Source organism: Lutjanus erythropterus, chromosome 16, assembly GCF_056507025.1.
Source record: "Lutjanus erythropterus isolate fLutEry1 chromosome 16, fLutEry1.hap2, whole genome shotgun sequence".
Classification (NCBI taxonomy): Eukaryota; Metazoa; Chordata; class Actinopteri; order Lutjaniformes; family Lutjanidae; genus Lutjanus; species Lutjanus erythropterus.
Window position 1 is genome coordinate 4319638 of NC_139332.1, and position 13434 is coordinate 4333071.

The 13434-nt window shown below is 37.6% G+C and overlaps 1 protein-coding gene across 1 annotated transcript; it reads left to right on the plus strand.

The window, feature by feature from the left end:
* The first annotated feature begins 2724 nt into the window (after positions 1-2724).
* On the plus strand, positions 2725-11364 carry tac1 (tachykinin precursor 1). The gene is made up of 4 exons (XM_084738705.1): positions 2725-3133; positions 6276-6378; positions 6465-6488; positions 10601-11364. The coding sequence occupies exons 1-4, from the start codon at positions 3023-3025 to the stop codon at positions 10714-10716; spliced, it is 354 nt and encodes a 117-aa protein (XP_084594831.1). The 5' UTR covers positions 2725-3022; the 3' UTR covers positions 10717-11364.
* Positions 11365-13434: the final 2070 nt, after the last annotated feature.

Here is a 13434-nt window from a genome sequence, read left to right on the forward strand (position 1 = left end):
AGCTGATTATGAGTGTTAACTCGTCAGTTAGCCAACCAGATGTAGCCGCTATCTCCATCAGCCAATCATGTCGCTGCCAACAAACTTTAAAATCTGTTCTCCTCTCTGCTGTAGTCAGCTGTCATTTCAGTGCGGGATCGTTGCGACCTTCCTCATCCTCCTCCAGTTCTTCTAATCCAGAGCCCAGGTTGAGCTCATCAGAAGTCCAGACCTCATCTCATCCTGATCTTCAGCCATCCCATCAACACCACCACCAGTCTCTAGGCTCCACTGGGGGGTTTCCTATATTAATCACGGCTTAACTACACGATGACGCTACTGTGGGGTTTAATCACCAAAGACTTTCCACATGTCTCATCCAGACTGTGCACATGTCAATTCAGTATGTTTTGTCACTAAGAATGAAGTCTTTCCTGATTGAACTGATGTATTCTGTTGAATTCCAGGTGCTTTAATCCTGATTAATAAGCATTACTTCTTCACTAAATCATCATGTTTGTGGCACTTCAAATAGAGTGGTGAGCTGTCTGTCTTTAACACTGATCAATAACATATGATTAATGGTGTCATAATTGTGACATCACATGTTTTAACTCTTTGGGGTGGCAGTAGCTCAGTCTGTGATGCCAGAGGGTGGATGGTTCAAGTCCAGCATGGACCAGTCATAGGGGGAATTATTATTATAGTATGCCTTCTTCTTTGCTGCTTACATACATACATAATATGTACACATTTTCTTCTCCTAAATAATCATTGATAATTGAAGTGGAGTTGAGGAATCATTATTTTGCATTTGCATCTTTTTTAAATACATGATGCCTAAATATATGAGAGGGCTGATTTTATTATGAGTGCCACAAACATGATGAGGTCTTTAAGAGGTAATGCTCAGTTAATCATGAGTACATCAGTGCTTACTGTCCTGACTGGTCAGGTTGTTGTCCTGTCCCTTTAACTGCAGACTTACCTATGAAGAAGACATGCATGAGATATTGTTAATTCTTGTAGGGTAGACTGGGGACAGTTGCAACATGGGGCATTTGCAACAGGGTCTTCTTTATCCAATCAGCAATTTGCTAGCGAGATGACACTCATACTGCACATGCTCTGTTTGACCCTACCCCACCAGGAAGACAGAAGACACATTCAACATCTGCTAATGCATTTGTTGATGTTTTTTTTTTTTTTTTTTTTTTTTACAAATTCATAGAAATTTACTGACTTTGAATTGTTGTTTTGTTGACATGGTCAGTGTGTCTAACAAGCACATGTTTTGTCATGGCCCAAGCCAAGTGGCCCTATCAAACCATACAAAAGTATTTTTCAACATAAACAAGTCATTGTTGCAGTTTTGCACAATATATGCATGGTTAATAAAAGTTTGTTGCAGCCCTCTGTACTTCCTGCTCACCCTCATATATGGAGAGTGAATGACATCTTTAACATCTGCACATAGACTCAAGGTAGGCCTATGTTTAATAGATAAAACATGGTTTATGTGTACTCCAAGGGACAGAACTGGCTGAGGTGATAAAAATCAGTAAATATCACAATATTTTTGACCAAATACCTTGATACCTTGATGGAACGACTTGATGGGATGACTACTGGTGCTTTCACAAAACATTAACCCAATGAGACTTTTTGACAAACAATCACCATTAATGTGGATATAGAGACTAAATGGGAAAAGGAAAATCATAGAACAGTGTGGTAAGTTTAGAAAATGACATCACTTTACTATAATGCAGGTTCTGAAACCAGGAAAAGACAACACTTATGCTAGATCACTGTATTATGATATCCTAAAGCTATCATGATATCTCTCATATCATGATTCAGTATAATATGAATATATTGCCCAATCCTTTTCCAAATTGTCTCTGAGGTAGCAAGATCAATGCAAAATGTGTTGCTATCGTCCCCACTCTCCCCTATATTCATGATAGTTAATGAAGTACTACATGAATGAACTCAAGCTCTTTCATGCATTCAGTCATGTATGAATTCATTATAATTCATGTATCCTTCCTAGAAAGTACGAGTACAATTACATTGTAGAATAAAAAATAAAAAAAAATAGATGCACAGACTTACCTCATGCAGTCAAGCCTAAAAGCTACGTAAAACCACCTGCGTCATCATAGACTTACGTGGCTGTTACGTTACTATGTAGTTCTCCGCTTCTCATACAGGTGACATCTGCTTTTAGATGTTTCCTCTAAGCTTTCAGATGATAAGGCACTAAAGTAACTAAAATCACTCAATCTCTAATTTTCATCCAAAACATCACATAGAAGTAAGCTACAATATTTTTCATCTTTTATCATGTAGAATTTCCCAATTTTAAACTGTAATTTTGCTTTTTTAATAAAATATGGCCTTAAATTAAGTGTTAAGCAAAAATATAAACGTCAATATAACACTGAGCTCCCTCCACTCTTTTTTCCTTTCGTTTAAAATCTCTTCAAAGTAAAGAATAACGGCTTATATAAGGCCTTTTCACCATTCTGGACTTTAATTTTCCGATGCATTCATATCAATCAGAATGACAGATGGTTCTGGTGTCACAAATCTTTTCTGAATGTTTACTTAGACAAGTGACGCACATCATGTACAGTTTCAAAAGTGCGTTTACTGGTACCTCGTGACTGAGCCGGAGTAATCACACTACAGTAATGGCGTTACCTGGCAGGGCTGTCCGGGCTCATATATAGGAGCGCGTGCAGCCTCACTGCCCAGGAGAACGCACGAGACTGAAGCAGCTGCTGCAGAGTGAGCGCGCGGAGGCTTTTGGAGACAGTGGTGGGAACCAGGCACAGCGTTCTGACGCACGAGCGCACTATGGACTACTGTTGAGCTGAGAAAGAGAAGAAGAAGAAGAAGCAGTGCGCACACAGTCCAGCTGCTGAAGAGTCTCAAAGCTTACTCATTTTTGTTTTCAAGTTGATTATCGACGGTTATTTTGATAGAATAGTGATTTTAAGTCAGTTTTATTGCGTGAAAAAACAGGTTTGGCATCATGAAGTTACAGCTTTTACCTGTTTTAATGGCTTTGTTCGCCGTCGCCCAAGTTTTTTGCGAGGAACCAAAAGAAGAGGCTGACTACTGGACGAGCAGTAATCAAATCCAGGTAGTCCACAGAAGGGCTTTATTATATTCTCATTCATAAATAACACTTTTTACTTAGTACTGGTCTAGTTTGAAGCAAAAAGGGTACGAAATAAGATTTGCTTCTTCTGTTCTGGATGAAATAAACCTGTACCTATTACTGTAAGTTTGTTTAACTCAAATATGAAAGAGCCAAATGTAAGCTAGTGAGATAAAAGTCGAAATATGTTTAAATTTTTCTTTTTCTTTTAATTTAGGAAGAGTAGTCTAGATAATCTCACCATCAAATGATACAGCAGGCTATTTGCTACTAAAAGCTTCTTGCACCTTATAACTGCTGTACATTTTTGTAGACAAAATTGGGCAGGGAAGTGTCTCAATTTTTAGACTATGCAGTCTATACGCTATACATCTCAATATTGTATTAAAATGTTTCAAAAATATAAATTATCATGTTATATATTAACATAGTGAGATTTTTGCTAAATAACCTTCATTTATGTGAATATAAGTGGGTAAAGGCAACAGTTAGAACAGGCTGGTATGTTCAGAAAATGACATCACTTTACTGTAATGCACCCTTTAAAACCAGGAAAAGACAACACTTATTCTATGTCATGATATATTGATATCCAAGACAATATCTAGTCTCATATCACTGTATCAGTATAATAGATATATTGCCCAGCCATAATATGAAGTTGAGTAATATTGATGAAAAAATATGGATAAAGGATAGATCATAATATCAGCTTGGTGGAAACATGAATCCAGATGTTTTCTGTAAAGAATTTTTTTAAGATGTGGTCTGATGGCTTTTTGTTATTTTTACTCATTCTTTCTTTGCTCTCTCCATTAACCATAATTTTCAATAGAATATGATTGATTACTACTAATGAGAAGTGAGAGTAGCCCATAGCATATGCACGGTGTCACTGTGTCACCACTGTGGACTGACAGTAGTTCTCTGATTCAAATGTATGTTCAAAAGTCCACCTTACAAGTGAATTGGTTTCACTTTCAACCTCCCAGGCTTCAAGGCATTTCCTACACCACTAGGGCTGGTGCAGACTATTATTGTCATAATTGATTTATCTGTCGACCATTTTCCTGATTTTCCAGAAAATGCTGAAAAATGTATTTCACAAAACTCAATTTGACATACTCAAATGTCTTGCTTTGGTCAGAAGTTGTATATATTCAGTTTACTGTCATAGAGGAGAAAAGAAATCAGAAAATTTTCACATTGAGAAGGTGAAATCAAGAGAGTTTGGACATTTTTTTCTTAAAAAATGACTCATAACAGTTGGCAACTCATTTAATAGTTATTTTTAGACTATGCAGTCTATACGCTATACATCTCAATATTGTATTAAAATGTTTCAAAAATATAAATTATCATGTTATATATTAACATAGTGAGATTTTTGCTAAATAACCTTCATTTATGTGAATATAAGTGGGTAAAGGCAACAGTTAGAACAGGCTGGTATGTTCAGAAAATGACATCACTTTACTGTAATGCACCCTTTAAAACCAGGAAAAGACAACACTTATTCTATGTCATGATATATTGATATCCAAGACAATATCTAGTCTCATATCACTGTATCAGTATAATAGATATATTGCCCAGCCATAATATGAAGTTGAGTAATATTGATGAAAAAATATGGATAAAGGATAGATCATAATATCAGCTTGGTGGAAACATGAATCCAGATGTTTTCTGTAAAGAATTTTTTTAAGATGTGGTCTGATGGCTTTTTGTTATTTTTACTCATTCTTTCTTTGCTCTCTCCATTAACCATAATTTTCAATAGAATATGATTGATTACTACTAATGAGAAGTGAGAGTAGCCCATAGCATATGCACGGTGTCACTGTGTCACCACTGTGGACTGACAGTAGTTCTCTGATTCAAATGTATGTTCAAAAGTCCACCTTACAAGTGAATTGGTTTCACTTTCAACCTCCCAGGCTTCAAGGCATTTCCTACACCACTAGGGCTGGTGCAGACTATTATTGTCATAATTGATTTATCTGTCGACCATTTTCCTGATTTTCCAGAAAATGCTGAAAAATGTATTTCACAAAACTCAATTTGACATACTCAAATGTCTTGCTTTGGTCAGAAGTTGTATATATTCAGTTTACTGTCATAGAGGAGAAAAGAAATCAGAAAATTTTCACATTGAGAAGGTGAAATCAAGAGAGTTTGGACATTTTTTTCTTAAAAAATGACTCATAACAGTTGGCAACTCATTTAATAGTTAACAACTAATCGTTGCAGCTCTAAAACCCACCAGCATCAGATATTTCCATCTGCTGTCAGCGGAGTTTCAATCAGTCTCCACAAATGAGTGTCATTCCAGAGATACACAGGATACAGCAAATCAATTATATTATTCTTATTAATTCATTCATTAATATCGATGAAATATTTCAGACTTGATTCAAGAAAACACAGGAACAGGTGAAAGAAAAGAAGCTCAGCATTAGGACAGAGACTGTTTTGCAGTGGTCAGAGCATTCGGCCAATAGGAAATTAGATAAAGCTGTAAGTGCACAGTAAAGCTCAAACCGTCTCCATTGACATGAAATGCACGTCCCGTGTTTGACATTGCGAGTTGGAGTCGTGCCAGTATCCTAAACTGTAGGCCGGGGCCATTCTGCAGATGAATGAGCCTCCGATAAATCATTACAGCTCAGTGTGCGAGACATTAGTGGCCCCCAGGTCCATATCTCAGTCACACTAATGCATACTGTGGAAATATATCCGGAGATGGAAATAGAAACGGTTAATGAAAGTTCAAAATTAAAGCTTCATATGGATTATAAATGTGTGCAGTGTATGTGTGTGTTGCAAGGAAGATGGAGGTTCAAATAATACACATATCTGGAAATATGATACCCTAATAAAAATAGAAAAATGTCACATTGCAATGCATTCAGGAGCAGCGGCAGTTTAATAATTTCTATCTCTGACCAGATTAAAAAATACCTTTTCACACTGAAGTTATAGCTTCATTTTCTCCAAAACATCTTTATAGAGAAACAACATTTTGTCAGGTGACATTAAATAGGAGGACTATACAATTGTGCTTCTCACCAGCCTGGTTCTACACACTCCATGAACATTCATTGAGATTTTTCCCCCTCAGGACGGCTGGATTTCCAACGACCCATTCAGAGAAATCCTCCTGAGGATGACGAGGAAGCCGCGGCCGCATCAGTTCATCGGCCTGATGGGGAAACGCTCCATGGGTAAGAGCTCGTTCTCAACACTCTGCAGGTTTTGTTTCCCTCGGTGGACCTGGTGTTTAAACATTGTCCTCTCTTTTCTCCCACAGCAAACGCACAGATCACCCACAAAAGTAAGTATCACATCACATTCACTTAGTTTTCCTCAGAAGGCAGTAAAAAGGGCGGGGATCATCTCTAACCCCTAAATATCATTTAATTTTACTGGAACAAAGATCTAATCATTTATTATATCAGGAAACAGCTGTGTGTATGAGCTCATGCCTCATTTCTGATCATTCTTTCATCACTCTCAAGTAAAACACCCTGTCTCCATTAGGACTGCAACTAACGATGATTTTCGTCTCTGATCAAATCTGCCTATCATTATTATCTACCTATTATTAATCGATAAATGCTCACTACAATTTCCCAGAGCTCAAAGTGACGTCTTCAGATTGCTTCTTTTGTCCAACCAGCAGTCCAAAACCAAAGACTCTTCATTAACTGTCAGAAATAACAAAGAAAAGCAGCGAATCCTTATATCTAAGATGCTGGAATCAGCAGATATTTGATGTTTTTAATTAGAAAATGACTAAAACGATGACTTGATTATCAAAATAGTTGGCAATTCATTTTCTTTCAATCAATTAATCACCCAAATGTTGCAGCTCTAGTGTCCATTACTCCCTCCCAATACCACCCTGTCCTCCCAGACACCTAAAAGATGATCTCTAAAATGTTTTGTGGAGGGTTTTTTTTTTTTTCATTTTTTATAACAACAGTTATGTTTTCTGTAAGTTTTATTAAATAATTGCATACTTTTTTTGTTGGGATAAAAGCCATCACATTTATATAGTCAAAAAAATTTAAAAATACCCTCCGTGTGTAACATAGTTGTCACGCCCTTCATGGTCTCATACTGATGCACAACATGCCTTTTAGTGCTGCCAGAAAGCCTTTTTAACATGTGATTAATGTTGTGAAATGGTCACAGTTTGGTTTGATTTAGGGACTAAACTACTTGGTTAGTACGTTGATAAGTACGTTATGTTCCGTAAGTCACATGACGTAATTATGCAATCACATGATGTAATGACTAGGGCTGGGTATAGTTTAAAAAATAACAATACCAGTACCAATATCAGTGCCCTTATGGAGTCTTTCATTTGATAACTATTTTGAATGTTCTTCTTTATGAAGAACGCTTGCAATGACTGGCTGAAAGCAAACCATATAAATAGTCATTTTTTCTAGATATGAGTACCAAAAAGATTGAATGTAGGTATCGTTTGACTAGAAAACCTTCGATAGTACTGAGTACTGATACCCAGCCCTAGTAAAGAAGTAATTGTATGATGTTAATGTTGTGAAACAGTTGCAGTTTGGTAAGATTTAGGCACCAAAACTACTTGGTTAGGTTTAGGACTAGATCACAGTTTGTTAAACATTACACTACACAAGTCACAGGATGAAATCTTATTTGGTTAGGTTTAGGAAAAGATCGTGGTATATGTTAAAATAAGTATGTTATGTTATATATCTCACATGATGCACATTATGTAATTCAGAACTTTAAATAATTTTGACTTCTGGTTTGACACGGGACATGAACTCTGGTCTCCTAGGTGAAAATTCATCCACCGCACCTCCTCCATACAAAGACTTTCTTGTTCTATATCCTACGTCACCTGACGTGGATGGGTTTATGCTGACGTTACTTGAACGCCTGGTGCGTCTCATTTAGACACTAAAGGGTACCTTGTGTGTGAGTCACCGAGGGGCGGGACCAAACGTCGGTGTTTGACGATTTGGGAATGAGAATGAGCTGATAATTGTAGAATGTAATCTCCCCCCAGGTGGCTTAAAACACCCACATTTCCTGAACAAACAACATGACATGAGTGTCCTCAGTGGAAGTTACGCCCCTTCTTCTGTGTCTCAGTCTTAAAATAAACCTTCTAAGAACCCATTCAGTTAGCTGATAATGACTAACACTATACCATCAAATTGGATTCCTATTGCCTCATCTCCGACAAGAGCCATACTTCTGATAAACTTGTGGATGCTGCATAATATAATAATAAACTTAATTTGTACGGCACATTTCATATAAGAAATGTAGTTCAAGGTGCTTTACAACAAAGATTTTAAGAACTACATGCAACAAATGGTCTCCTTTAACAAGTCATAGAATACACAAAAAAAGCAAAACAAAAGTAAAATAAGGATGAAAAAAGAAAACATAGAAGGCATAAAACTGTAATATACAACACTTTAAATGAAGTGCAGCAGTGCATTGTTGTGAGGCAAAGTGCAAAAGAGAGTTTTAGGCCTGCATCAGGAAAATCATGATTATATAATGTGGTAACATTTGCATTTTACCACATTATTAGCAGTTAAAAAAGAAAAAGTATGCAACCAGCAGGTGTTTTAAGGGCTTATCCCAGAACATTACACTTCAAACATTAACTGAAAGAGGAAAAGCTGAACTATTTAGTTAGAGATGCTCAGTTTGTGTGTGCACAAAGAGAAAAAGTGCATCTTTCGCCCACAGTATTACTAATTGAGTAGAGTATGTATATTTACGTCAGTGGTTAAGACAGAGTGGGCAAGCTGGGGGGCGCACGCTATTTCACAGGGTTTAATTAATTGACAAGGACCACTGATGATTTTGTTGTTGCTTTTCTTTTTGAACACTGCACCACATTAATTTGTGTGTAAGGAAGGTGGTCCAGAGCAGACGTCTGTGTGTGACAGAGAAGACAGAGATAAGGAGGAGCGCGGAGGAGAAAGGAATGAGGAGGAGGGGATTTTCCCTTCTTCTCTGTCGGGGGTATTCTGTTTTTTTTTTTGTTTTTTTTTTGTCTAAATTAGTCACCCACTCAGTGATGCAACACAGCGTAGCATAAATAAGTATACATCTAATTTATTCCTCTTATGCAGGCATGACTATAAGTCAGTCATCATTAGGGAGAGAGAGAGAGAGAGTGCTGGGATCAATGCCCCAAGGACATCTGAGAGTTAAATTGGATTGTTTACGCTTGTGATGGATCGAGGGAGCTTTGCATTTCACCCTTCACTTACAACGAGGATGTCTTCTACCCGGACACTTTTTTTTTCTTGCACAAATGAGTCAAAGGACAAAAAGAGTGAGACAATGAAAGACAATATTTAGTCAGTTGTCCAGGAGGTTCACGATTCAGTTCTGAGCAACAAGGGCGTATTTTATTTTAAGTCTAATCAGTGTAATGCGAATATTGATGTTTGTAATGTAAGCTATTCCCTCAGGGCTCCCTATAGTTTTATAACACCCCAATCCAATACCACCCCCTCCTGTCATCATATTACAGTCCATTACTGTGATTGTCAGGGGCCCCCGACAGTCTGTGATCATCTGTCTGTCACACTGACACCCCTTCAAACCTGACAGCACCCAGTGACTCTCTAGAGTTCAGTTTCGGTCTGTCTCTAAACAAACCTGCTCTGATTTCACAAAGTTAAAGCAGTGACATGTTACTAACAGGTTTGTAGCTGCCACTGAGGACACAGAGGTCACAGCCATGCTGTATTGTGAGGGAATCCTTTGACTCCTGAGGAAGAGTTTACTTTCTACAGTCACATGTGAAGATGGTTAACAGGGTAGGAGAGCAGAAAAATCATTCACACTATGATTTCTTTAGTTCAGTCTCCTTGTTTGCAACAAGGCACAGCTTTGTTGTAATGAGTCACAAGTCAGAAAGAAGAATCACTAGACTAAATGTCTTTGAGTATTTTGTTTGTTTGTTTTTTTTTTAATATTAAATTAAGTTAAAATATACACCAGAATCATACTCTGGTAGTGTGGAGATGGTTTTGAAACATTTAGACCAATATACAGGGAGATTGTGGGGATGTAGGGCAGTTTGCAGAAAATGTAACTAAACTTTCAGACCTCTTTATGGATCTTTTTTTCTAAGGGAGTTGGGCTTGTGCTTGGTGAATTTGAACTTTTGAACTTAATATTCCTAAAATTCTGGCTAAGGCACTTGTCAAAGTTAAATAATACTTCATCTATTCAGCTATTCAGACTAAGGAAGAGTAAATAGGACAATTATTTCAGCATTCTGAGTTTTAAGCCAGAAGCCAAGAGTCTAACCTCAGAATTCTCAGAACAAAATCAGAATCCTGACTTTAACCTGATTCTTCTGTACTAGAAAGGCTGGTCTAAGAGGACAGTTTCTAACCAAAATGTCTTTCCTTAAAGGGCATAAAGTCAACTCCTTTGTTGGACTGATGGGGAAAAGGAGCCAAGAGGATCCAGGTAAGTTCAATTCAAGCAAAGCTGCACCTCATAGTTGTAACTCCATCTTGTCAAACTGATAAAATGATTAGACAGGCACAATGCTAACAAGCTCTCCCCCCCTGCAGAGTCCTACGAGTGGAGCACAATACAGACATACGACAAGCGCCGTTAAACAGTCATCTTTTCCTGCCTGCTTCTCATCGGGCCATTCCTCATCCATGGGAGGGGTACCCGACGCTGGTTTTGTTTTCTCCAAACTGTGTGTAGCTGTTAGTCAAATAAAATGATTCTGTTTCCACATTGTAGTGATGTAGCAGTGCTGTACCTGTGCCAGTTTCATTTGTCCCAGCAGAAGGTAGATCAGGGCAAGAGGAGGAGGGAAATGAAGTCATTATCAATGTTAGTGTTTTCTGTGAGCGTTTTCAACCATCTGCCATGCTACAAAGACTAAATGTTGTTGTGGACCATCAAAGCAAGGCCATACTCCTGCTGGGTATGCTGAAAATTGCACTGCCAAAGTCACTGTATAGTGCCTCATAACTGTTTAATTGCAACTGATTGTTCTATAAATGACACACTGACTGGGACAGGTTCTCATTTTGGCTTTTAAGTGACTTTAGAAGAGCTGTCGTGTTCTCCACCTGGACATACGGTGTGATATGACAGGATACCTGTGTGTTATAGTGGTTTATCAAATATTAAAATTATTTTCTTTACTGGTTCAACTTCAGCTTGCAAGTCGTGAATTCCTTTTGATATTTGAGTGGTGAGAGCATCTTAAAAGATGAGGTGTGGGCACACTCTGGTGGACAACAGAGGTACTACACCAAGACAACACATTTCAGTGCTACAGTAAGAGGTGAATTTATTTTAGCAGCAGTTAGTAGAAAAAAAAATGTCATTAAGGAGAAGGCAGGTCAGACATAACATAAATAGGAGGTAGACAAGATTACACACCTTAAAATATAATGCAGTCCGATTAAATAGCCTTGGAATAAATCATTTCAAGAACTATGAATGCGAATGCTCAATTTTTCCTCAGGGTGTCAGCGTTTGATGCTGTAGCTGATGGTACTGAATTGTAATATACTGTCAGGCAAGCATTATGTCATCATTTAATGACATTCACTCATACCTAAACACTCAAACTAGTGGCAGGTGACATAGATAAAATCTTATGAGATCCGATATAATTTTTTATCATGATCAGAGCAGTGGGTACCTATGTTTTTAATGCTATCCAATTCTAATACTTGAATTTGGATATTTGCTGATACCAGTACCAGAGGTGGGACCAAGTCACAAGTAAATCTCAAGTTTTATGCACACTCAAGTGAGTTTCCAGTCCCTTTTTGTTAACCACCTCATAGTTTTTCTACATGAATGAAATCATCTTGGTAGTATCACTGGAGCTCAGCATCATAACATTAGTTTTTTCATGGTTCTCTTCTGCCACTTGATTGAATGCCGTCGGATTGGTTCAAACAAAGTGGATCCTGGGAATGAACTGCACTAATGTTAGTTGATTCGGGAAATGAATAAATTTTTGATTTTGTCACGTTGAGTCTAAAGTCATCAAATTTATGACTTGAGAGTCCACACCCTTGACCGACACCCAAACACAGGGGTCAGGTACCTTAACTATCAAAAGATTAAAACTGTCTGGATGCACAACTATAAAATTCTTTAGATACTTCACGTTGTTGTTTTGTTTTTTTGGATATGGTATCCCTAGCTAGCCTCGGGAAATTGAAAACACCAACAAAATTTAAAGAAACAGGTGCCAAGCTGTAGACGGGCTATCACGCACCTTTGATTTGATAAGATATTAAAAAGTTTATCTTATTCGATGTATAAGCTACAAATGTCTTCAGTTGGAGCATTTAAAGATCACTTTAGGCCTAAAACAAAGATAAATGACAATTTGGAAGCAGTTGTCAAAAGTCACAGTTCATGATCAGGTTATCTTTTAAGAACAGTGTAATTACTAATCAAGTAACTGATTTGTGCTACTGCATTTTGGTTGTGGTTTTAAAATAGCATTATTACACATTTATAATTTATGAAAACATCAGAGAAGGGATTCTGGATTGGTACATCAGTATCAGCACCCCATACTAATATTAGATCAGATCAGTCCCAACTCTAATCATGATAAAGTCGATTCTGTGGAAAATCTATTTAATTCATTGACACATTAAGGTTCTTCACATCGATGCAACAGTCCAAAGATTGACCAGTTTATTACAGTACATGACCTGACCCTAACTTCAACATTATCACCTGTAAAACACTCTGTTTGCATAGCCAGTCCTGACCAAAGACCTCATTCCCAGTGAAGAACACCAGAGGTGGAATTAATCAGTGTGAAAAGTCATGTCAGTCTCACTGACGCTGTTCACGAGTCACTTCGTTCCATGACGAACTGTAAAGATGTCCTTCACACAAATTGCATAATATACTAGTCAACAAGCTGGAGCATCAGCATTTTTGGTGTTAGCAGCTCTAAATAGTCATCTGTTAGAGGTTCAACCCAACACAGATCCTTTATCACACAGGCATCTAATGCACACACAAGTCAAGATAGTCTGAAGCTACTAAAATAGATTTATCATCATGTCTGTGGTCATTACTGAGGCCACAGTGTTTAAGAAGTATCAGCAGGAAAATTCTCCCGAACGTAGTTCAGTTAAAGTGTAGACTAGAACTCTCCAGAAGAAAACGTCCCGCTCAGAAGCTGACGTCACATGACGGTCTGAGGACAAGACCGATGTGGTGTTGTTTTGGATCCAAGA